Genomic DNA, 26,462 nt, shown 5'->3' on the forward strand with positions numbered 1-26,462 from the left:
CAGCTGCGGCCCAGCCAGTATCAGAACAAGAGCTGAAATGGAAGACCTTCTACCTTGAGAAGGTCTCTATCTCTGGCCTTTGATCTTCTGTTCAATTCCGGAAGTAATCAGTGCTCTGAAGCTGTTATGGGTTGAACAATTAGTACAAGAGAGGGGCGTAGGGGCGCTCACATCCTTTCTCCCACTCCAAACTTCAACCTTCATTAGCGCCCTTAATTAGGCCAGCAACAGATATCAGGCTCTCCGAGACCTAAAGGAATCGGTGACAGTGGGGGCTGCTCCACATACAGAAGTGAGTTGGCAGACACCACATAAGGCACTCCTGTTCGCCTTCAACGGGGGTATCAACCATCAAGGCAGAGCCTCTATTTTATGTCACCAGTTATTAGAAAATGTTTTTAGAATAAATCCATATAGTGGTTACATACACACTGATGGAAAACAATGTCACCATTGTTCTAAATAAAATGCACACAGACTATTTGAATTTGGGATGTTAGACGCCACAGCTTGTTCTTTTTTTCTTCCAGTTTGGAAAACAACTAATTTAAATCCAAGTGCAACTATGTGAGTGCCCTTTTTAGACTGGGCTATTGGGTGACAGAGCCACCTATAAGCCAAAACAATTGCATTAGAGTATAGATAGGGAGAAATGGCATATGAGGAGGGACACGCGGCTTGCAGTTGTTGTTTGGGTATTTGCTCACCGATTGACCACCCGTGGCCATACCAATCCCTATCACCATTCCCACATAGTTCCTGCCCATCCACGCCCAAAATACCTCCCCATGGGAACTGTTTGAGCTCACTTTACTCAAGCCTTACCATCAAACTGTGCGCTTGAAAGTGCTTGACAGTGTTTAACCAAAGCCGTTTTCTGAGAGTTAATGACCCAATTGGAGCTGTAAGCACGCTATGGGTGTACTAAAAATGTTTTAACCACGTCTGCCTTCAGACACTCGATTTATAAGCATTATGCATGTCCTTCACTGAGCTCCTGTTAAAAACAAGCATTGGCAAAGCCAACAGTTTTGGTTTGTGTAGAAGTGTTAGGCGTTTGACAGGCGCTGCTATTAGAAGCCTGGCTACTAGCACCATTTTGCACCTGCTACCACCAATCGCCAGTTAATACTACTACGGCAATTTGCAGAAAGTGCCTTTCACATGCCTACACAAAAGCCCACACTGTTGGCATTGTCAATGCTTGTTTTTACTGTTGTTCTGCTCAATTACATCTTCCAGACAGAGCGAAATGAGGTCCCACTGATGGATATCCAGTGTTACACTGATATTCGAACTGTGTGGTGCTTGCTCAAGATTAGGGAGAGGCAAATGTTTTTATTTTCTTCCTAAAACCTCAAAAAGGCGGGTATTGATTTAAAGCTTCGCAGGCTATTTTCTCCTCTGCTGAGTCATTCATGAAAGAGCGAAATCTTCTTGTGCGAACCCCTCTGAAAAATCAACATCCACGAATAGACACTGCTCTAACTGACTGACAAATAAATACCCCTGACCCTAAAAACATCTGATCAAGTGCAATCGATTTCATTCTCATATAAAGAATCACACGTTATGCCAAAAATTGGTTAACTGGCGATTTCCCGAGGAAAAAAAAAAGTTCACGTCATTTTTACCAGAGAAATGCCTTTCACGGGCGCCCATCCCTTTTCAAAAGCCTTCAAGTTACCTGGACCCTTGAATCCTAAAATGTGTGTGTCTGAGGGCATTTTCCTGCCCTTAAGTGCCTCAATGTGGGCCTGATTCGTGGAATGTTTTAGCACAGTGCAAAATGATTTTGCAAGTACCCTGTTTGACAGAGCTGTGCAATGTGTATTTTTGTAGTGCCAATCGACTTTGCACTGACTTTTCCCTGGTGCAAAGGGACTTTGCACTGCAAACACCCTGATTGGCAGAGCGGCGCACAGTGTATTTTTGCAGTGCAAAGTCACTTTGCACCAGGGCAAAGTCAGTGCAAAGTCTCTTTGCACTACAAAAATACACTTTGCAGCGCTCCGTGAATCAGGGTGTGTGTTGGCAGTGCAAAGTCACTTTGCACTGCGCTAAAAGTCCTATGAATCCGGCCCTTTGTCGAGAACTTGGAAATGCAATCCCAGCAATTAAATTCACATGTGCAGATGCTGCAAAGGTAAAAGCCGGAGAAAGGGGGGGCACAGCCCATGGGCTGTGCTGTGAGGGGTGGACAGCTGTCCACGTCACACGTGCGACTTCCACTGCACCGTGTCAGGCGCCTCTCTGATGGTCAGCCCGCCCAATGCCACCCCTCGGGCATAGACTATTCTTCCGCTCGCTCACAAGTGTGGCGGCAGAGGACACAACTGTCAGGGGAGATCCCGCGAGGAACAGGCAATGTGTGCAGGTCCGTGTGTGCACACAATGCAGACCACGGCGTGCCCGGTGGGCCCCCGTGCTCCTTCACAATGTTAACAGTAGAGGTTGTTGGGCCTGAAGCCCCTCCCCCGGCGCCTTTCGTAGGTCCCCAATGTGCATTGTGGCAGTGCTTCCTCTGTGTGACTGACATCCCGCACCATCCCACGTCTGCACTGTGGTGGGCACGGGGCAACATCGGGCTTCTTTCTGTGGACATTCCTATTCATTTCGATTCTCATTTACTTTTCTTATTCTGTGTCTGTCTCTGTGTGTTTTCTTTACAGCCCTGTTGTTGAATGAGCTTGGTAAGAGTTGCATTTTTCGTATTTCTTTTCCATGTAGTTCAGTGTTCGTCCCTGCGTTTACCATGTGTCTTATTTCTGCAAACCTTGCATTTGTACCGACCGGGCGTGGGGGGACGTAAGGTTTTGACCTGTTTTGACAATCACTGGGACCGGGGCGTTAATCTATATCGAATGTGTTAATTTCTACGGGTATTTCTTTTTTTCTTTTCGTGAGACTGGTGTTCAATTCTGGGGAACGGGTATTAGTCTCTAGGAATGGGGGTCCTAATGTCTGGGTTGGTGTTTGTCATATCCATTGTGGGCGTCCTTTTGCTAGTTGTCTTGTGTGTAGCTCGTGGTTAGAGAGAGGCAGACTCCTTTCCCAACAATGTTTGAACCCGTAGACAGGGAAGAAAGACTCGCATATTATAATCACCCTGAAAGTACACTATAGAGCCCTGCAATAAGTGGGGATGACACCCTACAGTTACATAATAAATATACATGTAATTCTCAGCGTTCTAATCTTTATAGTTCCTAGTTAGAGTTTGGGGCATTCTCAAGTAAAATTTAGCTACGTCAAAACTTGCATTCTTCATGTGAAATTCTTGGATCGGGTCAGGTCATCTTTTACTGTATCTTTAATTTTGTGCACAAAAAATAAATATTAATATCTTGTTCTCTCTTCTTTTTCTCTCTGCTGCTGTTACTAGGGGACTTCACGATTACAGGTATGCCTGTTTAATTCCATCCTCTCGCTATAATGTTCTGGATTTGGCTGTCTTCTTTCTCAAATATTTCAATGACATTTTTGTATTTTATCCCCATTTGTATAATAAAGGAAAAGTTCTAAATGGTAAGAACCTGCCCTCCTCTCTCAGATGCCTGCGTAGAAGTTCCTAGAGACAGACTAATATTCACCCGCTGAGTTCCACCGGAGTCCCACCACTATGTTAGTTGTGTTCCCACCATGCAGTGGACTGTGGTTGGATGTTGTGCACTTTTAACCCCACGCGTGGTGTGATGAGAGGCGAGACGTTCTAACAGTACAGTGTCTTGCTCCGAAGCAATGCATCACTCTCCGTGTCTATCAATCAGCCACCTGGCCAAGCTCAAGATCCGGGCTGCAAGAGCATGGGGTTACGGGCAGGGGGTCAGTGGAACTCTCGCTGTGCTTGGAGACGCCTGATGTGTCGTGAACACTACTTTGAAGTTAATTCATTCATGATTAATAATATATTGTCCTTTCGATCAACCTAAAAAGGTTAGAAATAATAATCGTCATGTATATCGTGACTTCGAGGTGCTCAAATAGTTTTACTCAAAATTCATATACAGGCATACCTGCCAGGTGTACCATGAAATATACTCTTGCACAGGCAGTGAACAGAAAGGGGTACACACTGAGACCATGGCATGTGGGACTACAGAAGTCTGTGGGCCTCATTACGAGGTTGGAGGTAGCCATGGTGCTAATAGCGTCATGGCTGCCTCCAAAATCGTGTCCGGGTTCTGTGAATGAGGAATTACCGGGTCATTCCTACCTTGGAGGACCCGGTAATTCCTCATTCACAAAACCAATCCCCATTCCAATTTGAGCCCCATAGGACTCAATGGGGATGGAGCTAATAACGGGCCCAATATTAGCTCCCTGGTCCCCTTGCGGGACCCGCTAAGGATGTCTGGTCTGACCAGACGTTCAGAGCGGGTCCCGCAAGGGAACCTCGTAATAGGGTGGAATGGGTTTACCGGCACCTGTAAACCCATTCCGCCAACCTTGTAATGAGGTCCTGTGTCTCATTCTGCAATGTCCGACATTTCCTGCCCTCTATATTTACTTGACACATCACGTTTTAGGACCCTTCAATCGCTAATAATAATTATAAGAAGAAGAATTAATTATGGTTATAATAATAATAGAAATAATGTCATTTTGTATAGTTTTTCTTTACAGATTATTCCCACTTGTAAATGACATAATATTGGCTGCTAACACCCCCTTAAGTATTGGGGCAGTATACAAGAAAGTCTAATAATAGCTTGCACCACTAGAAGGCACACATATCAAGTGAGAGAGGGCTTGCACTCAGTGAGGGTCGTTTTGGTGAGACCGGATGTACCATCAAGGGGGCCTGCCATTGAATGTCCTTATGTCGCCGCCATGACATCTTGATTCGTGTTGACAAATGGTGAAATTCTAACACGGAAATCCAGGAGGAGCCAGGCTTCCATGTTAGAAGTACACCCTTGTCAAAGTGAATCGTAAAAACCGTCTACACGTCCGTGGGTGGCAGGTGGCATTTACGTGGATTCCTATGGGCCCCCCCTGCTTTTTGCTGGTGCAAAAATCATGCAGGTATAATAATAGCATAGAATAGCCTAGTATCTGTGCCAGCATCAAAATCGCATCCGGGCAGAGACGACATTGTATGTGCGAGTAGCAGATGGTGGCGGCGTATTCTTGCTTACGATAAGTGTCCCCACTCCGACTCACAAACATATCAGTATTGCACAGTGGGTTAAAATCATGCGTAAAAGATTTTGGACCTGATTCCTGGATTATTTTAAACTGTGCAAAGTGACTTTTCACTGCCAACAAAATACCCTGATTCATGGAGCGGTGCAAAGTGTATTTCTGCACTGCAAAGCAACTTTGCACTGCAGAAATACACTATGCAATGATCCATGAATCAGGGTGTTTGTTGGCAGTGCAAAGTCACTTTGTAACAGTGAATGTTCACTTTGCACAGTGCAAAACATTCCATGAAAAAGGCCCTTTATTTCACTATGCGATATAAACACCAGCACAACACGAGTCCCAGTGAATTTTGTATCGAATGCAAGCAACCATAATCCTGGAAAGAGAAAGACGCCTGGTGGTGACCCCATGACTCTTTCTCCAGGCGATGAGGAGCCACACTCTCCTTAGGCCAGAAAAGGTTCAAATCAGGAGCCAAATTGGCAACAGTGGGCTTATTGGACAAATAAGCGATTCACATGACAGCACCATAAGACTGATACCAACATACTAAGTCTTCCGACACCAGAAAGATGAACTCTCGGGAGGATAGCTCAGGGGCAACGCACTCGCATTGGAAGCAAGACGACGCGGAACACAGGTTCGATCCCGGGTCCGCGCTTAGAAACGTCTGGGTATTAAGTGCGTTATAAATAAACAATTACAATTACAACACCTTGGCAGAGAAAGCACTGAGAAGAAAAAGCATGTGTGTGTGTATGTATTTGACAGACTATGCGGTACCACTGAACACACTAACAGCACTGCTTGCATTCATCACCTCGCCGTGCAAATCCATGTTATTGATTTTCTGCTGATCCCTTTGCTAGGCAAGCCCGTCTACCGGAAGGTCCATTCTCGAGAGCATCCCTTCCCCACCGCTGTAATCAACATTGCAGGTACTTGCTTCATCATGGCCGGCTTAGGCCAAGGTTTCATTAACAGCTTCCTCTTTATGTCCTGCCTCCAGGTTCATATATCTTAACTCACATTGCTGTTCTGGTGTCCAGGGAAAGCCTGGCTCCATCAATGAGCAACAACAGCTGGGGTTGTCTTGCAAGGTGCCCAGGGCACACTGTAAGAGATGTTTGACTTGACAAGTATTGTACTTTTGGGATGTGTTTGCTTCACTGTTGCATATAGTAAATGAATGCAGGCACTAATTCAGCTTCTCTAGCAAGAGCCAAAAAGAGCTTCAGCAAAGATGGACACCCTCGCTAAGGATTGAATGTACACAAGGCTATCATGGATCGTGGACTCGAGCAATACGGTGAACTCTAAAGAGCAGGGTTCTATGTGATTACATCGAAAACAGTTCAACGAAAATAAATAAATAAATAAATATGATGTTGTCCATTCTTTTTTCTTTAATTTAATTTGGCCACAAATATATGCAGGGGAGACCCCTGCAACCTCCCTCCCAACTTCACCTTAGCTTAATTATCACGATTCCCCGCCCACCTTCACATATGTTTCCGGCCAAATTTGATTAAAACAAATGCTTCATATTCGTATTCGACTAATTCTTCTACGATGTAACCTCGCTATCCCAAGAGAAGGGGGTGCATCCCCTTCATTTTTATTAGCCTTGATTAGATAGCTCAAAACCTGAAGCATTTTCCAGCAGGCCTGAGTTCGTCAACTCAGAAGGACCGAAAATATACAGATTTTTTTAATTGAAATGTATCACAAATAAATACTTCTCAATCATATACTGTGGATATCCTGTAAATTTAGCCGGGATTTAGTCTTTGGTGGTTGGTGGCCCAAGCCTAGTTTGAACGCAGTGCCTCCAGTCCCATTAATTAGTCGGGTTATAGTTTTGTCTTGGTCAACAGGAGCGCCCCTTCTTTTAGTAGAAGCTGGAAGGGTTATCTTAGTTTATGTCTGAACTAGCACATGCTCTCTCCAGGGAGGTAATTACCACACTGCCCTAAAATATCAAACAACCGTTATCCAGGAAAGAGACCCCAATTTTAAAAAAAATGGATGGGTAGGGGTTAGGCATCAATGACATTCTCCCCATACGGTGCGACAATGCAAAGCCAAATCACCTGTAGTTGCCAAAATTCGACATCCAGGCTTATACATTCCACAGTCATTAATTTAATTATTTATTGAACATCCTATAGTGATTTTACTTCTAGTTCTGTAAGCAGAAAAGGACACACAAAAGCACCTAGCAGGTTATCGTAAATGTAGCAGTCAAAGAATGGTACAAGGAGCTGAAATCAGTGGGAAACAGAGGAGGCCTGGAGGAGACTATGGAGCTTTTAATCATTTGGAGGTAGGCGGGCAAACAAGAGGGAGGATGTTTCAAAGTTTAGCGACAAAGAAGTGCAAGAATATTATATGTAATGTAATATTTATAAATACTGTGCTAACTCCCCCCCCTTAGGTGCAGGAGTTAAAATTGAGCCATTGCCTGCGGCAGCCAGATGAGAGTCCCTTTCCTGGAGACCTTAACCTCATGCTCCATTTTCCCCTCTTCTCTGTCCTCCCATTCATGCAGTCAGCTCTTGACTCAGCTGTGCGGGACAGCATTGGCCACATCAGTCCTGGACTTTGACTTCCCCATTGTTGTATCTTTGAACATTTACAAAATCCCGCAACTCAAGCAGCTTACATATTTCAAGGGTTCACTTGAGCGCATCTCAAGCTTTCATGAAACTACTCAGACTCCAATCAAACTTATATAAATTAGACTGAGTGGCTTACCACTGTTTCCCAGTGAGCCACAAACACCTCTCATTTGATGGGATGTGGAACACGTGTGCAAGAGTGGCAAGAATACAGTGACAAGATGACCTAAGATAGGGTGACCATGTGACTCCATGGCACCAAGACACCACGTTGCAAATAATTGGTATCTGGCACTTCAATTCAGCGTGTCCAACAGAAGGCCAGGAGTACAGAAATACCAGAATGCATTTGCCTGGCAAATGAAATAATCGAATGTGAAAAATGTGTGCCCAAGTGACACTATCCTCCAATAACCCCAACTGAGAGCAAGGGAACCCTGGCAGAGCGGGATCAGTAGCTCATGATCAGTGTGTGGAACATGACAATGCTAAACATTCACACAGCAGCTATGACTGTGACAAAGGTTTAGTGCCTCAAACAAAAAATGAAGGACACATGTACCATCTCCCCTCCACCAACTGAACTGTGATATTGTATAACATGCCAAGGTGAATGCTGGACTCGTCCCGTCGGAAAGCGCGCCGCTGCTACCGAGCTTGGCTTGCGCCATAAACAATACAATAAACAATGTCCTTGATCTTGTTAAGTGAAAGTGGTGGATGAATGTGACATCGGAAAAGAGATTGATCAAAGCGAAGACAAAATCAAGCATAACACAAACGTTTTGAGGAGGGACCAAAAAGAGAGATGGATTTGGGCGCAAGCAGGCAAGGCAAGGGAAAGCCTTGTGTGGAAGAAGAGTCATAAGCAAATGATGGGAAGCATTACAATTCCTCCATATACCATTTTGGACTGCTGCCTGAGACCCATGTACCGAGTGAGAAGAGGACACAGGGACACACTTGCAGAAAGGATGGAAAGTTGGGTCTACAGATTAATGGATTGCAGAAGGTAAAAACATCATGGTCTGACCAAAGTCTGGATTGCCATGGGAGGCTGAACCCACCGGGAAAATGTTTTTCAGAACTGGAGAACATTTTGGAACTCTGTCTAAAGCCTCCACATAAGCACAACATGTTATTACCATGATGAGAAAATACCTCCAGGCTGGAGACGCTGGTGGTGGAGTGCCGTATTAAAGCGGCAGGGTCTCCCTGCTGGTCTTTCCGAATCATGATCTTTGAAGGCACTGATAATTTGTGTAGTCACTAGTCGCAGACGGCTTTGACGTCTTGATGCTTTTCGCTTAGGTCAACAAGAGAACGCGGATAGAACAGAAGTTGGAAAGCAAAGTTGTCCTGAAACAGGATTATTTTGAGCCAGAGCCTGAGAAAACTTAGGTTATGGGGTAGTGTTATGCTTCCCTGTTGCACTGATGAACCTAAGGCCTTTCATGGATGTCGCATATACATGGCAACGTCCCACACTGTGCTTGGCCTAGTTCAAATGGATGTCAATTTCTATTTTCCTCCTTGGTGGGTAATCGACAGAAGATTTCTTGGAGCTCTTTTGCTTGTCTCTGAGACCTCTCAGGTTGAACTGATGAATCTTTCTCTCTAATACCTAGACTTACTACAACTCCTAAGCACTACCTCTCAGGACCTCCAGGTCTGTTTCTCCCAGAAGTCACAGCAGGACCATGCCCACCATAGCAAACCCAGACGATCACATGGGTCATCGTTATCAGTCAAGGAGCATTTAGCCATATTCCTAAAGCTTCTCTTTAGTCCACTTGCAAAGACTCCAAATCACAAACAAAGCCACGTGTACCCCAAATGGTCTAATCTGTTGCAGGTCTTGGCATTCTAATGTAAAATCCCAAAACCGATTGATCTGGTTTCTATCCCCTAAGGTAAACATTCCGAACCTGACAGGCCCACTCTGCTATACCTACTAGAGTGGAATCAAGGAAAATCACATGATAACCTCTTTTCCGGCTTCTAACCCCGCAGCTCCAATTCCCAGTGTTCATACATGGCATCCTGCAAGTGACAATGGGAAACATTTGACAAATGGCTCTCCTTGCCATTCGGAAAAGAGAAGGCTCATAGCTCTTCTGTGTCATGGCTAAGACTGGGCACCCACACAAGATGTGTCTCTGTGTAAAGAAACACAGCTCCCCATGTAATTCCATTTTGAACAACATAGGGGTGACCCTTATTTTGTTGGGGCCTCATACCTCAAGCAAGTTGTTCATGGATCAACTTAGACATGTGCATATGCATTGAAAGTTTTGTTTTTCCAAGAACATGTCTCTACTGTATCCTCGCGGTGACCACCCCTGCCTCTCTTTCAGGCTCAAAACCCCCCAAACATCAATGAGGCCATGCAAGAAAATTAAGCTCTACATGGCCCCTGAAAAACATCAAACCCATGATCGAAATTCAGAAACAACAGCCGGATCACTTAACAAAGTTCCTTCTTGCACATTAGACATCCTCAACACTATGGCCCCAAAGCAGCCGGCATGCTCTCAAAAGAAACATGTGGCCAAATGGTTCACCCCAAAACTTGCTCTCCCCAAAAAAGAAAACCTGAGGCCCAAGAAAAACTGAAGAGAAAAGGACCTCCAAACAGACACACTGACTTATCACAGACAGCCTAGGATCCAGAGATTGGAAATGGCGATGATTACTCGTACTAAATAATGTTGGTGCAACACAGCCAGAAAGAAGAGGTTTTCAAAACGACCCGCACGTCCAAAATCCCTGCAACTTGTGACACAGCACCAACACAATATCAAGAGCTCTGCAATTCCACTGCAGCACACTATAGGAACTAAAATCCACAAATCCAGGGCCACCCAGATACAGAAAGACCAACATCCCCAATCCCAGCAATGGAAACAGCACAGACGAGACCACTTACCTCAGCCCTGCCAGCCTCTCTTTCCTTCCTGTTTGTGGAATTCTTTACTATGGGTAATAGTAGCAATCCAACCCCTGCGATGGAAGACCAAAGCCCCCAATATTTGCAGAACAATAATGAAGGAACCCCGACTAGGTCCCTCCTTCCAAGCCCCCCTCAACACCTCCAATGAACAAGGCATACTCCGTCACATGTACAAAACAGTCTACATCAAGACGCCTCAAAAAACCAAAAGCTCATCCCAATGACCCAGCAAACTGCCGACCAATCACTGACGCAACCAGCAGGTAATGGAACAAACTGGAAACTTCTTCCAAGAATCACAACATTTATTCAGGTCAATAAGAGGTACAGAATCTACCCTCTGCTCTATATGGGACACCCTAAAAACAATTAAAATGACAACTTATCTAGTGCACTCATTCTATGGCACAGCACAGCCACTTTTAACACGATCAGCCATGGGATCCTGCTAAAAAGACCAGAGTGCATTGGATAAAAAGGAACCACTTTATGCCAGATCACTTCATTATTCACTGACAGGATCAAACAACACACATGGCCCCCTTCAAGTCATGTGCCCGAATACACTTATGTTACATTGGGTTAATTTGCTTTAATGCCATGCCAAATCACCATCATAGCAGTACGAGAGCATCAAGGTTGGTCCTTACGTTTGGACTAGACCAAGGGCTCTTTACGGTCACATTTCCTTTGTAGCAGCTATTTGATCATGTTGCTGGAACTTATCAATGATTTACGCCTCACATGCTTCAAATACACTGATGATACTGAAATCATATTCAAGCTGTCCAACAGCTCTTGATGAATTGCACCGGATCTTATCGCATGCGTTCTGCAAGTTCACTCCTGACTGATGGCAAATAGACTGAAACGTACCCAACCATTACTGAGTTTAAGATTATCAGTACAATACACCACTGTACTCCAGGGCTCAAGTCGAGGATACACGCAGATGGACAGAGTCCCCTCACTTTTTTCAGGAATCTCCCCACTTTTTTTCAGAGGGCACCTCGATAGGCTAATTCCTGGTAACGCCACATTCAGTTGGTATGTTAATGAGTCTCCCCACTTTAATTTTTAGGACTTGACCCTTGCCGTACACCACATCAATCCCCTGGCCTGAAGAACTGGGAACTTGTCCTCTGCCTGCAACAATCAAAACCCTTGGAATCCTGATGGACAGCAAACTCGCACTCGAATCACAGGTTAAGCTATGAAAAGGAACTGCTTCTTCTACCTCTGAATGGTCCAACACATCACGCCTTAGCTAACCTTTATGCATAGATCCCTGGTGCTGTACGCTTTAGTGCTCTCAACACTAGACCACACGTACAGCCTCTACCCGCAGCTCGCGTGTTAACTGCTGAACAAGCTGCAAAGAATCCAAAACATGTCAGTTGCACTTTTTCTGGAGCTTCAAACACACCAACAAATCACCCCAATACTCTGAACACTCCACTTGCCCCCAATCAAAGAGAGGATTCACTATATGTATGGCCCACCGTGCCTTCCAGGGCAATGCCAGAGAGGTTCCTCCTTCTCTTCCCCCTCAACAAACTCTCAAAAAACTTTAGAACTCTATGCCCGTACCTTTGCGCACAACACAAAACCACCTGACCGTCAGCAAATCTCTGACAACTTGGCTATTAATCTGAGGCCAGCTCAAGAAAAGGACAACATCCTCAACCAGCAGATGCCACCTCTCGATCAGATGAAGCTCTCTACACAAATTTGCATGAGCATACCACAAATGTACACACAACTCTACAGCCAAGGACTGTGGAAGAGTGCACTCTATCAGGTCGGTCTCCTGGTGGTCTCTAAATTCCACCGGACCGGCTTTGCCCAAAAATGCAATAAACCTACACTACCAAGAAGTACAGGAGACTAGAATTATTTGGATTGATCCCGGGAGGATAGCTCAGCGGCAACGTACGCGTCTTGGAAGCAAGGCGACACAAAGCAACACAGCTTCGATCCCCGGGTCCGCGCTTAGAAACTTCTGGGTGTTTAAGCGCGTTATACGTAACTAAGACAAACAAAAAACAATTACGCAACTAAGAAAACAAACAATTCCTGTAACAGCGCCTCGATGCCTGCGGGCTGTGTGAGCGCTTTAAAAATGTAAAATACATTTTAAAAAAAATCTTTGCCCTTGAAACCAACCCTAAGCAGCAAGAACCATTGTCAACAGAGACGATAACCAAACAGTCCAACAACACAGGACCAACAGACATGAGCCAAAAGGCTCTCTCTCACTTAACCATCTCCCCTCCAACCTCTTACCGATTCTCACCTTTGTCTCTCTCCACCTTACACTAGTCAGACATCCAACCATGTACACAGCAGCAAATGCCTACAACCGCAACACACTAAGAAGCAATGCTGCTCACTTCCCTCGCCCAATCACATCCTTTTACTAGTAGTTAACCAGCTTCTTAAAGCACTGATTCCAACTGATCGACCGTGAATCTGCCTTCTGAACGAAACACCCATCCAAGGTTTCTCTTTCCCACTGCCAACCTACAGTCACGCGCACCCACAGAACCGCAACTATCAACACCACAGGATTTCCATTGGCTTCTTCCTCTATTCCATTAGCAGCCCTCCTTCATCTTTCCCTGCAGGGCTACTCGCAGCGGGGGCTACACAACTGTAGGTGGGTGCTTTACAGGATCACTTACATTGCATCAAACATCACAACAAAGTGAGCAAGACCCCTCTGCACCACCAATCAGCCAAACTAAAAATGAAGTCCTTCATCCTTGCACCAGATGCACCAAATAGATTGGTAAACGTTGCATATACATTCATGCATGTATTTAATTACACGTTTGCCGAAGATCACAGTGACTATCCTGAACAGCACTGGGCATAGGTTGGTTTATTAAGACATTTACTATTTCCATTATATCACGCTATACAACCTTCAATCAGGTATTACTTGAGTATCCGAATCGTTCAGCACACTTTGGGCCTCATTACACGGACGGCGGTAACCATGGCGCTATTAGCGCCATGTTTGCCGCCGGTATTTTACCGAGTCCGCCATGGTGAATGGCGGAATTACCGCCCTATTCCAAGGTGTGTGGGGGCGGTAATTCCCCATTCACCATGGCACTTCCCCATTCCCATTCTTGCCCCCACAGGGCTCAATGGGAATGGGGAAGGCGGTAATTACAGTACCGTAATTACCTCCAAGGTCCCTTTGCGGGTCCTGTCCTTAAGGTCCCACAAAGGGACCTCTTAGTAAGGCGGTAAGGGTTTACCGGCACTGGTACGCCATCCGTGTAATGAGGCCCTTTGTTACTGCTGCAAAACCCGGTGATACATTTAATCAAACTGTTGAGAATGAAAGGCTTCTGTTAAAGACTTGCTAGCCTGCTTAGATATTTTCTCTGGTTCTCGCTGAGACGGGTCCACAACCACATTTTAGCTCACTGTACCTTTCACAGAGGAGAAATAACCATTTGCATATAAGCCTGGTCACTCCCAAAAGGACAGTCCAGCACGGAAATGTTACACAATTCTCCTCAGAAAAAAAGTTAAAAAGGCAACGCCAGGCCCGTGTTTCTCACTTGTTGTGCATCTTCAATGCCCAGAGTGTAAGGAGTCCTTTTTAACTTCAGGTGAAACCCCAAGCATTCAAAATATGAAAAATGATGGCCGCCCCTAGGCTGAGAACAAACGCTGCCAAATGGTACGGTTAGTATGAGAAAAAGGGCCTGGCATTTTTTGTCTGGGCTCTGCTTATGGGCAGGACCACACTGATATGCCAATGTGTACTGAACCTCTGGGGAGGCACAGAAGGATCAAATGCGATTGCAGACCCTCCTGAGTGGGTACCTTCCCAAAGAGAAGGCCGCTTAAGTGCATTCCTTCTCAGTAGAGGAGCTTTTACATGTTCGGGTAATTTTGTACCAGTTACATGTTGAAATTAGTCACTCAGTTGTTGTACAACTCTCATTGTAAGGTTAAAAAATAAAGACAGAAACAAAATCCCAAATTAATAACATTGATTATGAAATTGACTCTATTCAATGATCAGTGTCAAGTGCAGCAAATAGTTCGCATTTTCATAAAAGGATGTGGCCCGCTTGCCATGTCCCCATGAAATCCTCCCTTTCTGAGACTATGACCAGCATGGTATATACTCTGTTGGCCCCGGAATAATGCATGAGTAATGCAACCGGTAATATGGCACATCGCCTGTCTTTTATAGCGCTCGGCCACTGGTCGGCTTGTATGGGCTTCAATGCTTGAACACATACCTCGTTTTCGTGAATGCTTTTGTAGAGAGATACAAAATGGCTGACAGTCCCTGATTTTTTCAGCAGCCACATGTTTTCCTCGGTGCCATGGGTCTAAATGCAATGTGGCTGCAGTGGCACGTGAGCCCTACGTACGGGCATGTAGAGCGCAGCATAGGGTCAGCCCGTGATGTTTCTACTGACAGCAGAGCGGTCATGAATCTGTGGTGGGCTCCAGGGAAAATCTGTATGGCCCTTTCCTTGGCAGTCCTCTAGAACAACCACTTGGGTTTCCATATTGAGCCTTAAATATAGTCATTCTATGTGATGAGGGAGGTGGGGGTCATTCAGATGATTGCAAGACTGAGTTGTGAAGGGAAGCAAGGGCTTCCCGACATTTCTTCTCTCCTCCTTGAACATGTTCCAGCAGGTGCCTCCCATGCATGCTTTAGCTGGGTCCATCCATCCAGATCACTGATTGCATGCACAGAATCAATACTGCAGATATGTGAGGGGCGGGGTCAGGGATGGCGACTGGCCACCCAACGTATTCAGTTGAAATGGACCTCGAGCCTCAGGGGAGTCTGAGCTTCTGCCCTCATTTCAGCAGTCTTATCAAAAAGCAAAATACTTGTTTTAATTCAGTGCATTAAATGTGCATTTTGCAGCATGCATGTTACAGGCTGCCTTTGCTGGCACCCTCAGGCCATCACCTCTCGCGAGTCTTGTGGGAACCAGCAGCATTTGTATGACCTCCTTGCCTTTTAACTCTGCTTTCTACTACATTAGCAGCTTGCTGACAAAGAGAGCTTTATAGCTTTTCAGTGGACATTTAGTGTGCCAGCTCACCACTGGCTGCCTTTTCGTTGTTCTATGCAGAGGCCAAATAACCTGTCCTGAGATCATCTGCAGCTACTCGCGCCCTCCCTTCATTCCTTTATCTCTCCAAAACAAGCATCTAAACACTGCTCTCTTCTCCAATGGGGGCAGCTTGCTTTGTACTATTCCCACTAAGTGCTGCTGCTGCTGGGTTGTGTGTCGGTGGGGAATAATTATAAGTTACATCTGGCCCTGCACGGTGGGGCTCTCCCCTTGCCCACATGGTGCATTATAAATAAATCAGACAGCTATGCATTGTCCGAAGGCTACAAGGTGATTGGCTGACAGCTGGCATATAACTACCAGGGAGGGTCACATTGACTCTGAACAGAGCTTCAAGGTCCACACTCCTGTCACTGAAGAAATGAAAGGCATTTGAGAAAAAAAACACTGCTCTGATAGAAATGTTTCACTGTCGTGATGGCACATTAATTTCTCTAATACAGGCTGTCAAAATAATCCATGCAACATGTAGGGAGTGTGACATCGTTCGCCCTTTTTGGCACACCATCAGTACATTAAAGGGTAAGCAATCTAATTTTGGCTGACTCAGAGAAACAAGCTGGTTAGTAAAACAATTTCACGACATTAAAATGAACATTTTCGGGCCTAAAGAAATATGTATGCTTTCTGCGTTTTTTGTTAAAGAAAATGCAGTCTTCGCCCCACGAGTGCCCCACGCACAACCATGAAAAAAAGCAATTGGGGAAAAGTTCCCCTTGTTTGCAGGGTTATTGTAATTCCCACAAAAGCCATGTCAATGTCATGTTCACATTAACATTTTATTCCAGGGAGAAAGATACACCCAGGCTGTTGTAGAGCAGGGGGGTGGAGGAGGGCCATGGGATTCACATTTGCTCTTTAAACTCCACCCCGGTACATATCTGAGCGTGCTCTTCCCTTTCATACGATTTCTTAATTCCTATGTCAAGTCCCATGTTTATTTCATTTAAAGAATGTCATTTCGAACAGAAATGGCACTCAAACGCTACGTTGCACAAGGCAGAGGCTGTTCTTATGTAGTGTGACTTTAGAAGGTACACTGGTTGTAGGGTGGAGAGTAAACCATTTGGTGGCGGGGTGGCAGGGGTGGAGCGACGGGTAGTGCAATGCAACTTAGTCCCTGGAAATGGACAACCTCGAAATTGACAAGGGAACGCAACATGATTAGGCTAGACATTCCCCTTCCCTTTTGGGTGCGCAGCATGTACCTTACATACAGCCCACCCTGAGCTCTGCCACTTCAAACAGCTGTCCGGGCAATCCCATTTTTTCTGATCTGTTTTCTAGCAGAGTATGGTGACACCTAACTGACAACAAGGCTGCCACACCTCAGGGTACGCTGGAGCACAACTCAAGACTGTCAAAAGTAGAAATGTCCACAGGAGCATTAAGAGCCGGCCCTTTTCCTGATGAACAGTGTGTCTTGATCTTTCTGTAACTTCTGTGCTGACACCACACGCATCCAAACTGTCACAATCTCCACAGCTTCCTTTCATCCTCTTCTACAAATTTCAAAACTCCTACTGCCACCTGACCCATTCTTTCCTCCTTTCCCTTTTTCCACTCATCCACAGGAGAAGATCTGCGGACCACTGGCAGGGGCATAATATGGCACTTTTCAGAGAAGCTGCAGTGCTGTGGAACCACTATGGTGGTGACTGGCACAGTTCAAAAGAAATGTAACAAAACACACCATTACAGTTAGGGCCTATGGCTAGTATTAACGTATGTGCAATTTACGTTGCACATCTCCACATCCATTGCATATCCAGAGGATGGCACATTTCCACACCCATTGCATATCCAGAGGATGGCACATCTCCATTGCATATCCGGAGGATGGCACATCTCCACATCCATTGCATTTCCAGAGGATGGCACATCTCCACATCCACTGCATTTCCAGAGGATGGCACATCTCCACATCCATTGCCTATCTGGAGGATGGCACATCTCCACATCCATTGCATTTCCGGAGGATGGCACATTTCCACATTCATTGCATATCTGGAGAATGGCACATCTCCTCATCCATTGCAAATCCAGAGGATGGCACATCTCCACATCCATAGCATTTGCAGAGGATGGCACATCTCCACATCCATTGCATATCCGGAGGGTGGCACATCTTCATATCCATTGCATATCCGGAGGATGGTACATCTCCACATCCATTGTATATCCAGAGGATGGCACATCTCCACATGCATTGCATATCCAGAGGATGCCGATTGGCGAAGTAGGTTTTTCTGCATGTTGTGGTTTACCTGTATTGATGAAGGCATTATCCCTTATAAGAGAACATACACATGGCTTTTATTAGCTCAAACAAGAGCATTGGGAGTATATAGATTCACAGCTGGTTGTCAATTCCCCAGTAATGAATGTAAGTAGCCTAAATCGGTTGACATTTAGTGGTGCTTTAGTGACTAGCAGCTGCTCAGGTCCATTCCACCGGCACAAGTCACTGCACGTATACTCTACTTAGGAGTCTACTTCCGAAGTGGGCAACTCACAGGCATTGGTGGAAAGTAGTACCAGCTCCATTTACATCTAACACATGTGCTACGTTTCTTAATGGATCAAAAACGTGGCCCCCTGCAAAATCAGGCAATATAAATACACATGTGCTTAAAGTGGCAATCGGACAACATCTTCCAGGAACACCTTCAAGTTTAAAACCACGTTTTTGAAAACCATGCAATTGCCTGCTTATGCTTCTAAGTCTACAGCAGTCACTTCACAATTGTAGCTACAATGCTCCAAATGACAGGCTAGGACTGTCATCGTCAGCCTTGATGAACATCAAGCATCAGTTCAATCGGTAATCCCCTTAAAGGTGTGATTTGGCACAACTAGCATGAAGAAAGTACTGTACTGATTGCCCAATCACAGTGCATCAAAAGACGAAGAGCTGAGCGCTAGCATCAATGTGGTGCCAGTTGCCTCTCCTAGACGCCATTTGGTTTTTCTCTTTTGAAGCAGTCGCCAGGAAAGTGGCACATTTCCACTCTTGCAAAGCCAGAAATATAACTTGAAAAGGAACATGGATAATCTGCCCTCCACGTTCAGCCTCAGTGCAAAACCTGTCCCTGATCACAGGCGGCCCAAAATATGGCAGATTTGGGCAGGCAGCGCGGCCAAGAAGTTGTTTTCGGGGCTAAATTGAGTGTGAGGTAACAGGGCTTGAGGGAAATGAGAGACTCACCAGATGTGAGTGTGACAAATCAACTAACAGGGCATCAGTGGTCCAGGGATGAATATCGGTTTCTAAACCATCAATCAGCCCCACACCTCTAGTACACTAGAAGGGATCCGAACAGATGGGAAATGCAAGCAAATTATAAACCTCCTTGTCCAATTTTCATAATGTGGCTGGAACGGCAGGCTTATCTCCGCAAGGTCATGGATCGTTGGTTAGTTGCAACACATTGAAAATGCAATTATTACCCGATGATAAAAGGGAATGTCCAGTTATGATTTTATACCAATATCTACTTTATTATCATCCAACAGACAGTTTTGCAAACTACAAAATACAATCCACCCTGTAAAAGAATTTAGAGGACAGACAGTTTCATAGAAGGTAAAGGGATGCACTCTGGATACTGACAGGAGGGTAGTCGGTAAAGTAATTAATCACAATAGTTCAAGGATACTTGGTTTCAACACGAAGGGAGCAATGGGTCATAAAATGTCACTAGGGGCCTTTGTAGAAGGACCAGTGGGACATCACAACAATGTACCATGTGCTTGTAGAGGTTCTTGGTGCTCAACAGTGTAGAGTCGGTTTCAGGATGCTTTGCAGCTTCTGCAACAGAGTTCAAGACGGGAGACAGCTGCAGGTCAGGCGGCAGGCAGTTTGGTGTGCGTGGCTGGACAGACGGCTGCAAGCTGGCCTACACAGCAGCTCTGTGTCACAGATCATTGTCTCAGTGCTGGTTGGTGGGTCTGAATCACTGGTGGAAACGTCTCAGACAGCGTAAGCGACTGCAGCATGAAATAAATAAGCAGTGCAGTCAGTTGCAGCTTGAGGGGCTGGACTCGCTCGAAAATGTCCTTTAAGCAGGATGCTGGTTGATGCTTATTGATGCACTCCACCTAGCTTCTTCACTGGGTTTGTGTCGTCCTATAAGGCAGATGGCCCAAAGCTGAGGAGAGTGTTGCAGGCAATGGCCTTGTCCTTAGTTTGGTTCGGAGACTCTCTGGCATTTCCCACCTAGGAAGCCTGCTTGCAGAGCCTAGCAGGGCACACTTTGTGCTGGCTCGGTATCAGTTTTGGAGCTGCTGGAGGGTCCACTGGATTCAGTATCTCCCTCTGTTCCCTGGGAGACGTTTAGGGGAGGGATCTTGATTACCTCTTTGGAAATCCTGGCCTTACTTCACTGGCGGAAGCTGTAAAGAAGACTGTACCTTGAGCCAGGGTCCAAATGAGTTCTTCTTGTTACTCCTTGCAAAGTCTTCAGATGATCTCCCAAAAAAGGGCTCAGCCCTCTTTTAAAGTCAAGTGGGCCACAGTGATTATTGTAGGCTAAGCCTTACTTAATGAACCAATCCTGGGTCGCCGACAACAATCTCCTGTATGCATCCATGAGGTCATAACCAGAGTGCTTTGCAACCGAAAAGGTAAAGGGGTGAAAACATGTAACACTAAGTCCCACCATCTTCCTATCTGTTGTGAATCAAAGGGTCTCCCTGGTTAATTGAGCTCCCTGTGGTTCCTGATTAAAGCGTCAGGTCTCCCTTGAAGCTATGGCGAGACCAGACTTGGGTCGCTGCCAAACTACATACTCGTACCTTCTGAATGGGGTCACCTTGCGGGGATGACTCCTGTAAATACATAGTTCCAGACAGGACAGGTCACTGCCCTTGATACTGAGAGGCAGGAGCTGGCTTCAGGTTGACACAGTGCATATCAAAGGTTGTTGGGGTTTTCCTGTCTTTTGTTAGTCCTGTGACCAGGCCTCCCATGGATGTGCTTGAATTAACTCTGGTATGCAAAGCTGCAGCATCTAACAAAGGACAGGGCGGATCCATTGAGTATTTGTTAGTTAATTAGGCTGACCATGGCACAAGGAAGGTTTTAGCCCTCCCCCTTCTGAGATGCATTGTGTAAGCCACCTGTCAGCTCCCATCTAAATATGACAGGGAGGACTTTCTCACCATTGCACCATGTGTCAAATCCTGGCTAAGAAGGATGCAACTCGAAGACTCAAATACTATTAAAGAAAAATTGCATTATATGATTGATCGCTTTTCCCTTTTTATCCACCTCTTTATAACCTCAAAGTATTCTAATATGCCCTCCCTTTGCCCTCACACTCAGTGTACCCCTCCCTCTCCCCTTTATCTTTATCTCTTACTCTTTCTATCTCTTTCTGTCTCTATATCACCCCACTATCACCTTCCCTCTGTCCTTTCCCCATCCCCTGCTCTCTATTCACTCTTTCCATCTATCCATTTCTTTCTTCCCTCCCCTTCTCTCTATATCTCAGTCTCTCTCCCTCACACTCTTGTTTTTCTCTCGCTAATAGTGTCTCTTTCAGTCCTTCTCCCCCCTCTTTCTCTCTCTCTATGTATTTCTTTCTTTCACTCCCTTTCATCGGTCCCTCGTCTTCTCTTCCCATTCACCAAAATATCTGATAAGCACTTATCGTTAAACTTAATTTACATGCTTGTCATAAGTCAGTACGGTAAGTCAATGTGACATTCATGTTGCATGATTTCAGACTGTTTAAAAAAAAAAAGTAATTTATTACCTCTCGCTGCAGACTGGGAAATATGTGTTGCAGTGCATCGTTTTTCAAAATGCACTCACAGATGGCGATAAGATGCAAAGTGTTTAGTTGGCCCTGAGAGGCGGTCATTTCCACGTGCCAGGTGTTTATCCTGTCTTGGCAGGGCCAGGGCACATGCGTGTCCCTTGTTGATATCCTGCCTAATACCATTTGGCTTCAATAACCTCTGCTAATGCAGGCTGATCTGATCAGCTGCATGCACTGCTGAGAGTAATTCTCACAAATGAAGCCACCGCCCCTGATGTGCAGAAGTCAAGGAGATTACTTTAAAGGGGATTGCTGTTTGAAGCCATCCTCTAAACTGCAGCAGAATAATTAAAAGAGTGGCATGGCCATGCCCTGAATCCAGAAGGATAATGGTTATAAAGTCTTTACATTTTCAGAGCTTTGAGTGCATCTGCCAAGCCACTGCTTTTTGATCGCTTATTTGTTCAGGAAACTCATTAAATCCCTCGAGTTGTTGGGAGGAAGTCATTGCTGACGCTTGACCTTGTTTGGAGGGAGTTGATTGTAGGTAGCGATGCAAGAGGTGATTTTTGGCAGAACATTGCCAATTACTGACATGTTGGCTAACATTTCCCTTGAATCCATTTGCTGTGGGATTTAGGGACCAGTGCCAAAGGGCCCCTTGCTCGGCGTGCTACGTTCCTGATCTGGTAGGACAGTCCGCAATGTCAAATGCGCAGATGGATCTTGCTTGTGATTGTTGAGTGACTCTTGGGTTCTAGGCAAGGAATTCATGGATGAGATCCTGTTGTAAATCTAGAATTTGAGCTGTGCTGCCAAGCACGACATATTCATTAAGGCAGTGGGGTGGGAAACCAGGGATTACTTGAGCTCACGCTGCGCAATTCTGAAGATAATGTATGAACCTGAGATTAATGGTCCTCAAGACCTGGGCCTACCTGTGTCTATACAAAAAGGATATGTGGCTTATACTAGAATATGGTCACATAATTGAAGAACATGGTGGGTGTGAGTTATAGCTTGAGCTACCCAGAAGTTGCTCACTGAGGATCTGTGCTCTTTGCCTCTGCAGAGGAGAACGACGACACACAGCCCCTTACAAGCAAAGAGGAAGAGGAGCGTCGCATTGCGGAAATGGGGCGTCCCGTGCTGGGAGAGCATGCACGACTTGAAATTATCATTGAAGAATCTTACGAGTTTAAGGTATGTACAAAGTGTCAACTTATTTTATTATAATGCAACAATGTGTGCACTCCATGGTGCTGTGGCAAAGGTTTCATGTCATAGAGGAGCAGTGAGCTATTGCTAAGCTACATAGATAACCATGTGCGCGCACGTCAACAGAACCAACTGGTGTCCATTGGATGACACTGAAAGTAATACCAAAAAGCAAATGAACTGTCACACAGATAAACGTGTTCAAATGGTGTACATTGCAGCACAGTCCATCAGAATCAGGGCTGCTTCCAGCATGAACTGTGGCACGAATAACTTGTGTCTGTGCCAGCATAATTCAAAGTCAGAGGTATGTATCAGATGCTATTGTGCATAAGGTCCTGACGCAAGTGCCTCCAACCTTGCATATGTTATATAATATCGATGTGCTTATGCTTGTTGTTTACATCTAATTCTAACTCTTACCTCTAACTTTCTACCAATACTAACTAATTAATGGGAGTTTTAGCGTAGATATAGACCTTGTCAACCTATCAGCACACATGTTGTGGTGTAATGGAAGCAAAGGAACAACGCTCTGACTTTGCAGAGACCAATATTTCTTCATCCTGATGGCTCATCCTGTTGAGCCTTGTGTGAGTGGGACATGCATGTCTTCTTAGTGCCTCTCACTCTGTAGATCAGATGGATCCCCTGGGCCAAAGATGGGTGCTTGCTTCTTCATTCCAGGCTCTTCTTCTGCGGGGGTCTCACTTATGAGCTTCTATAAAGGTCTCACCCTCTGTTTCTCATAAGTATTCAATAATGGTGCCACATCTGCCACTACTGTGGAATCTATATGGCCATAAGTGGAAATACACAACTAGCCCTGGATAGGCTAAACCCCACACCGAAAAAAAGGCCCTTACTATGTGGAACTTCTTTTCATCCCCATGGACCTCTTCATTATAGGTAGTACCAGTACTAAGAACTGTTTTGGCTGATGCTAGCAAGGTCTTACTTATGTTTGATCAGCCTGAGCTTTACTAAGGGCTGTTAACCAGGTCCCAGTTTCATACAGGTGCCTCACGGTAATGGCAGGGACACATCTGTAGCAACTTCACTGGGTCAGTCTCTGATCACCTCCAGAGGAAACCAGACCACATTCTCCACCTGTTGCCTGCTTGCAGGCCTCACACGTTCTTATAAATCCCACTAGACATGCAGGGAGAGTTCCTTCGTTTACATACTCAATCTAAGTGATAAGCACTAAACCCTGGTGACGGATGTCAACATATTTACTGGTGCTTTCTGTAAATTGGTGCATGCCGCCATAAGAACATTAAATATTTGGTTCAATGCCCCCCCCCAAAGGCCAGCCATGCACAATTAAACTTGAACTTGCCATTTACTGCAACCAAAATTCGCTTGCGGTAAAAGTCAAAAGTTTCAAACAACCCCATACTCGTCAGCATGGTCGAGTATCATGCAAATGATACTCGCCCTTCATAAAATCTCCTCGCCAATGTGAGTATGCTAGGAGATTATGTGAGCCCAGACTTGGAACCCCAACTTTCTTTGTTGCCTGCACTAGGAACCTGATCTGCTCTCCACCTTTAACATCCATAATATAATGACTAGAAACTGGTAAAAGACAAACACTGGTTGAGGCTCTATTCACCTTAACTTATGTTCACTATGCAATGCCACCAAATGAGTCTTCCTATTTTCTGTTGCATCACCTGTTTTCTCATGGATTTACTTCTAGGCTCTCATATTTTTAGCTAATATATTTTGGGGTGATTCCTTGAGCCAAGCACATACAATAATCATACTCCAAACATTGACCATAGAAAACATTATGTTCTTTTGGGTTAACGAGCTCCCTGGTTTCGCTCGTGGACCCAGCGACTTTGGGCCTGTATCTCATAATATTTGTGGTGCAAGTGATGGGTTGTTCTGGCAATAGAACATTTTTATAACATGTCCCACCATCCCACAAGGGCCTAGCAGGACTCGTAAGGCAGCAGGAACGGTAAAGGGCCTTGAAGAGTTTGAATTTAGGGTTTGATTAGCAAGAGCTGAAACCAGCTCCTGGTTGTCAGGCATCACCCAGTAGGCAGGAGCTACCTCCGGGGAACCAGGAGTGAGTAAATAGCATTGCACAAATCTAAGTTGCAAAATCAGATGAAAACCTTAACCTGATATCCATTATGTATACTCCATTATGCTTTAAATGTATTTTAAATGTACTTTAATGCTTATTTGTACACATTCCTAACACACACATTTAATGTCACATAGGTAGGTTTGTAAGGCATCAGTTAGCCTGACACCCAAAAGTAGCTCCTGGTAGCTGTTGGTGGCAAGCTAACCAGGCTCTGGTGGGCTAGCAGCAGGAGATAGCTCCTGGCCCTCAGCAATTGTGATCCCTGCCTTGTGGGAAATGACAACTGCCTCCCCTCCCTTGCACAGCCTTCATTTTATACCACTGTGTGCCCTTGCATTTCCCCAGATGATTCTGTGGGGAAGTTCTAAATGTTTGCCGGATGCCAACACTTCAGATATTTGGATGAATCAGTGACTCTGTGAAAATGTGCCTCAGGCTTATTCAGCAGAAGCTCTCTTGGAATATAGGAGTCAGCCGAATCTGTCTATATTGACGTAGTTGTGAGATTGTAAACAATTTCATATTTGTTAGTGGTACACACAAACAGGATAGAAGAGTGGAAGGTCAGTCTTCTCAATGATCGACGCAACCCCAGACCATGAGATGGGGTCTCCAATAATTAGGGTGAAGCACCACTCTGCCTGTTTAAATAATCACAGGCCTAGCTGCAATTCAAATGAAAGAGCAGCAAAATACTACTGAACCCGTGTACCTAGGGTCCTTTAAGATGAGGTAGCAACAATTAGAGATAGATGGGGATGCAGATCATACTCAAACATCAATAATCAAACCGACTCAGGAAGTTGCCAAAACTCAGCGCTGTTTTATTTGTAATGATCTAAAACAGGGAGTTACAACGGATATCAACGGATGTTCGCTCGATTTCTCTTGATGCATTTCATAAAAAACATGACTTTCATAGTAAAAACACATCATAGATGATGTCATCCTACATGGCAAACTACAAAAACCTACCTGGGAAAGTGATAGGCTTAGAGGGAACCTCTAAGTATACGTTCCATACTTGACAGCAATAGTGATTGGGTCTCTAACATCAGGTGGCTAACTAAGACCGCCTCTAATACAAGTCATTGTGTGCATGATCAAATTACACAACTTCTTATTAATTATACAAATTATAGGGCTCTCTGTTATGTGGCCCTCTATAATTGGTTGGCACCTTTGTACTCCTCTGGAATATTCCACACGCAAGCAGCACGCAGGCTGGTACCCCAGGTGCTGGTGGGCTGGTCTTAACCATAGCTTCCCACCCAATTAGTCTGACATCCATCATCACTCTTGCAGTCTGCCAGTCAATTAAGCTTTGGACTTGGCCTTGTGAATGTTCTCTGTGCCTGAGAATAAAAGGGAGTATAGGCAAAGTTTGTCACCTAGTTTCAGTGCAGCTCGACCCAATATCTATTTTCATCTGACCATGTGACTGGAGACTACGTTTCTGAGCTCATTGCTGCATTTAATACTATTGAATGATGAACTTCTTCATTCTTCAGTGTT

General features: G+C 45.1%; 1 protein-coding gene across 7 annotated transcripts in view; it reads left to right on the forward strand.

Annotated features, from left to right (window-relative positions):
- SLC8A1 (solute carrier family 8 member A1) overlaps window positions 1-26,462 on the forward strand; it is a 1,145,942-nt gene that overhangs the window by 828,559 nt on the left and 290,921 nt on the right. For 4 of the 7 annotated variants that reach the window (XM_069606868.1, XM_069606863.1, XM_069606864.1 and 1 more), the window contains exons 4-6: window positions 2,673-2,693; window positions 3,386-3,403; window positions 22,695-22,825. In XM_069606868.1, coding sequence (XP_069462969.1) covers window positions 2,673-2,693; window positions 3,386-3,403; window positions 22,695-22,825 — 170 coding nt within the window. Of the gene's footprint in view, window positions 1-2,672; window positions 2,694-3,385; window positions 3,404-3,513; window positions 3,529-6,020; window positions 6,090-22,694; window positions 22,826-26,462 lie in introns of all 7 variants that reach the window. The other 3 variants (XM_069606866.1, XM_069606865.1, XM_069606869.1) reach the window with 2 other exon arrangements.

This window comes from Ambystoma mexicanum, chromosome 4p (genome assembly GCF_040938575.1).
Source record: "Ambystoma mexicanum isolate Mex_15411 chromosome 4p, UKY_AmexF1_1, whole genome shotgun sequence".
Lineage (NCBI taxonomy): Eukaryota > Metazoa > Chordata > Amphibia > Caudata > Ambystomatidae > Ambystoma > Ambystoma mexicanum.